Raw genomic sequence first — 5,000 nt, 5'->3', positions numbered from 1 at the left:
TAATGTTGTCACCATAGTGTCTTGTTACCTTGTTTCCTTTTCTGTGTGTAACAAGAAAGTGAAAAAGGCTTCCTTTCTAAGTCTCTCTAACTTATGAACCAGTAATTTCTAAATTGTTGGACAATGTCCTTCCGTAGAACCTAAGATAATTTCTAACTTTTGTTCAAGGACCTCGCCAGTAAGTTTACTGGATGACTGAGTGAAGGTTATAAGGTGTTTGTGTTACTGAATGTACCCGATCAAAGACTTGGATTCAGTTCCAAACTTTAATTAATGCATTAAGGAACAACAGATTTTGAATGAATCCAACCATAGATATAGCTATTAATCGATGTCCTTTTAAATATTTCGCTCCAAGAACCAAGCACCCCGGAAATACTTCTACCAGAAGACCAAGGTTCCCCAGTGACCATACTTCCTCCAACGCAGCCAGGTGGCGACCTTGTGAATTGTACATTTACTGTTGGGAAAGAATCCTGTGTGAAGCCGTACACAGAGGACGAGTTTATGACCTGTCAGGTAAGTCCCACATTTTCATTTAAATGGGTCACCTGGAATCAAAGAAAGGATTTCATGTGGCAGCCTAATGGACGTCTTCAAATGAAGCAATATTTGCTTTAGAAGTGATGCAAGCCAGACATCAGAGATAAGGGGAATTTGACCTACTAAAAGTACAAATTTTGAAAGACTTGAAAAGTAGTTCATCTATATGAGAAGGGAAAACTAAGATGAATTATGAAGAATCTAAACTGACAATCATGTTAGTTTAAATGGGAGCGTTTGAAATTGGTTGGAATATTCGAGATTTGATGGCTATTTTTGTTTTAAAGCCTTTATATTAGCCATTGGATCCCAAATATTCTCATGGAGGGAGAGGTAGGCAGAGAGAGCGACAGAGACAGGCAAAATCCAGCTTCAGAATTCTTGATCATGAAAATCTTCATTTTAATCACAACTATTTCTTTTTTTTACTTTATATTTATCGATCAGTGACTTTCAACGTTTGTGTTTATGATGAATGTACACAGGAGATAATATAAATAAGAATATGAATATAATATACTTTACTCAACCCAAATAACAGTAATATTTCGATGAGCAATTAAAAAGCCGTGACAGAGTGATTATATCTTAACCATGTGGTTTCTTATCAATCAATTTTACAAATTTTCTTTCTTTTTAGATGGCTGACCTTCCACCTGGCAAAATAATTGAGGTCCGAGCATGGTGTTGCAATACGAAGTTTTGTGGAAGTAAATCCACAAAAGAACTGGTCACGAAGCCTTCCCCTGAATTTGAAGGATCCCTCACAGTTGGAGAGAAGACCAATTCCTCTGTAGCAATTTCACTACCTTGGGTCACCAATGAAGGAGATGGAAATAGGTAAAAATTTTCAATGACGCTATCATTGAAATTACATTTCTGCTCAATTTCTGAAATTTTCCATTGATAACTTGATTTAATTACCTGGCAGATAAAACTAGTTGAATATAAGATCTATTTAACTATACAAGAGCAATTGAAGTGGTAAAGCAATAGGTATCTTTGAAGAGACACATAAATTATTAGTTATTCATGTTTGTTGCAAAGCATTTTTGTGAGATAGAATTTCTTCTCGTTCTTCCAAATTCTCTCGAGTTCTTCCCATATCATTCAATTTTTGAGAAATCTGGAAAAGAAGATAGTTATCAGAATCATTGTTAATTTGTATTTTAAACTCATTCATGAGAAAATCATCTGTTGTCATCCCTGGAACATATTCTTCTAGCTGTAATACTGTAAAATGCCACAAGGAATCAATGTATAAACTGATGATAACCAAGGTTCTTTGCATCTTCCTTTCTATACCAAATCCATTGCCTTCTTCGTCTGCTCTCTCTCTCTCTCTCTCTCTCTCTCTCTCTCTCTCTCTCTCTCTCTCTCTCTCTCTCTCTCTCTCTCTCTCTTTCACCATTTATCTGGCCAACTCCTTTAACTTTACTTTGCTCGTTTTCACCTCAATCCTCAAGAAATCTTTCAAATCAAGACCAAAATCTTGGAAATGTGATTGTGGTTTCTTTGTAAAACAACAAATAAAACAGCAGTTTTATTGTTTTTGATAATATCATTATCATTCTTATTATTATCATTATTAATTATGATATAATTTTTATCATCATTGTTTTCATTATCCTAATTGACACTACTATCTTTAAAGCAATAACAACATCGACAACAACAATGATCTTGATAATAATCTTTAAAGCATTAGGCCTACTATCTTTATCAATATTTTCTTCTTGTTTCTTTTTCTTCATTATGTTAGAAATATGTACTAAGATGTAGAGAGAAAGTTAAAGATCTTGTTGTCGTCAACAACACTTTCTGATTCATCACAACAACTTTGTTTACCATCACTCTTCTTCTTCTTCTTCTTCTTCTTCTTCTTTTTCAGCTCCTTCCTCATTGTAGTAGAACACGTAACCCAAGATGGCGAGGGAGTAGAAGATCTTCAAGGGAAGGTTGAAGCATTACTGACTAGAGATCGAAAAGGCCGGAAAGAAAAAATAAATTGCCTTGATGGGACTTTTTGGATTGCTGGAGAAATATCATCTGTGAGTAACAATTATTGTTTTCGAAAGTTGTTGCTGGATAATCCTGTTTTTCACTTCCTGATTGATTAGTTGCACTTTTCTTGTAAACTCCATCAACTGAGTTCTGGAGGAAATATTTCATATTAACTAGACTTTTCTTATTTTTCATAACTATCTGCATAAATTCTTGTCCTTAGCATGAAAACAGCATCACCCTTTAGAATCTGATCAGTAGTTAAAACTGTTTTCATGCGTCCTTTGTTTAGTAATTTGTGTAAAATCTGTAACCTTTATTATCAAAGTATTTACCTTTTTCTACTATCTTGCACTTAAAATGGATTCTATTCTCACTCGGGGAGCATTTCATAACAGATAGAGAGGTCATGTCTAACTTATCCTACAACGCTGTCAAGGATAACATTTGAATCCTTTTGCTGACATCATTTGTTAGACATCAGCCACTTTTACGGCGATGATGCTTTCCAGAGATAATTACTCTTTAATGGACAATTTTCAAGATTAGCGAGTACTAAGAATTAATTTCATTCTGGTTTTATAATTACCAAAATTGCAGTCGTAATTTAGCTCTGATGAATCCCACTGAATTTCTTATTATATTATTTGATACTTATTTTAGACCTCTTTCAGCACAGTTAGTTCATTTTATTGTATAACAGTATGATTTTTTTTTTCAATACTATTTTGATTGTTTTGCTTTTCTTTTCATCACACTTTCCCTTTTCTCCTTTCACTTTGAAATTCTGTCCATTATTACCATTCCTGCGTAACAATTTTTCTTCACTCAAGGGGGTAACTACTGCACTGTAATTGTTCAGGGGCTAATTTCTTCTTGGTAAGGGTAGAAGAGACTCCTTAGCTATGGTGAGCAGCTCTTCTAGGAGATGGACACTCCAAAATCAAACCATTGTTCTCTATTCTTGGGTAGGGCCATAGCCTCTGTACCATGGTCTTACACTGCCTTGGGTTAGAGTTCTCTTGCTTGAGGGTACACTCGGACACACTTTTCTATCTAGGTTCTCTTCCTCTCATTTTGTTAAAGTTTTTATAGTTTATATAGGAAATATTTATTTTAATATTGTTACTACTCTTAAAATGTTTTTTTCCTTATTTCCTTTCCTCACTGGGTTATTTTCCCTGTTGGGGCCCCTGGGCTTATAGCATCCTGCTTTTCCAACTAGGGTTGTAGCTTAGCATTTAATAATAATAATAATAATAATAATAATACATACATACATATACCAAGGCACTTCCCCCAATTTTGGGGGGTAGCCGACACCAACAATGAAACAAAACAAAAAGGGGACCTCTACTCTCTACGTTCCTTCAGCCTAACCAGGGACTCAACCGAGTTCAGCTGGTACTGCTAGGGTGCCACAGCCCAACCTCCCACATTATCCACCACAGATGAAGCTTCATAATGCTGAATCCCCTACTGCTGCTACCTCCGCGGTCATCTAAGGCACCGGAGGAAGCAGCAGGGCCTACTGGAACTGCGTCACAATCGCTCGCCATTCATTCCTATTTCTAGCACGCTCTCTTGCCTCTCTCACATCTATCCTCCTATCACCCAGAGCTTTCTTCACACCATCCATCCACCCAAACCTTGGCCTTCCTCTTGTACTTCTCCCATCAACTCTTGCATTCATCACCTTCTTTAGCAGACAACCATTTTCCATTCTCTCAACATGGCCAAACCACCTCAACACATTCATATTGACTCTAGCCGCTAACTCATTTCTTACACCCGTTCTCTCCCTGACCACTTCGTTCCTAACCCTATCTACTCGAGATACACCAGCCATACTCCTTAGACACTTCATCTCCAACACATTCAATTTCTGTCTCTCCATCACTTTCATTCCCCACAACTCCGATCCATACATCACAGTTGGTACAATCACTTTCTCATATAGAACTCTCTTTACATTCATGCCCAACCCTCTATTTTTTACTACTCCCTTAACTGCCCCCAACACTTTGCAACCTCCATTCACTCTCTGACGTACATCTGCTTCCACTCCACCATTTGCTGCAACAAATAATAATAATAATAATAATAATAATAATAATAATAATTATTATTATTATTATTATTATTATTATTATAATAATAATAATAATAATAATAAACGTAGCAGTAAATATTTGAAGGAGCTACATCATAGCTACACCAAAAAACAAAATATATTTTGGAAATTACCAAGTAGTTGAGATTTATGAAAAGCACTGATATATGAAATCGATTACATATAAATTGTGTAAAAAATACATTAAAGCAAGACTCAAAATGGGTACGAGATATAATCACGCTGTGTAAATTCACACGAATATCAATTGGCTTTTATGGATAAAATGAAAAGAAAATAGATGTCATTAGTCAGTGTAGGTCTTAAGATTTGTATCACA

At 35.6% G+C, this 5,000-nt stretch overlaps 1 protein-coding gene across 6 annotated transcripts in view; it reads left to right on the top strand.

The window, feature by feature from the left end:
• LOC137616422 (receptor-type tyrosine-protein phosphatase C-like) overlaps nucleotides 1-5,000 on the top strand; it is a 174,997-nt gene that overhangs the window by 150,124 nt on the left and 19,873 nt on the right. For all 6 annotated transcript variants that reach the window (XM_068346164.1, XM_068346165.1, XM_068346166.1 and 3 more), the window contains 3 exons: nucleotides 359-519; nucleotides 1,184-1,383; nucleotides 2,435-2,594. In XM_068346164.1, coding sequence (XP_068202265.1) covers nucleotides 359-519; nucleotides 1,184-1,383; nucleotides 2,435-2,594 — 521 coding nt within the window. The remainder of the gene's footprint in view (nucleotides 1-358; nucleotides 520-1,183; nucleotides 1,384-2,434; nucleotides 2,595-5,000) is intronic.

This window comes from Palaemon carinicauda, chromosome 22, assembly GCF_036898095.1.
Source record: "Palaemon carinicauda isolate YSFRI2023 chromosome 22, ASM3689809v2, whole genome shotgun sequence".
Lineage (NCBI taxonomy): Eukaryota > Metazoa > Arthropoda > Malacostraca > Decapoda > Palaemonidae > Palaemon > Palaemon carinicauda.
This window is presented reverse-complemented; position numbering and strand designations above follow the sequence as displayed.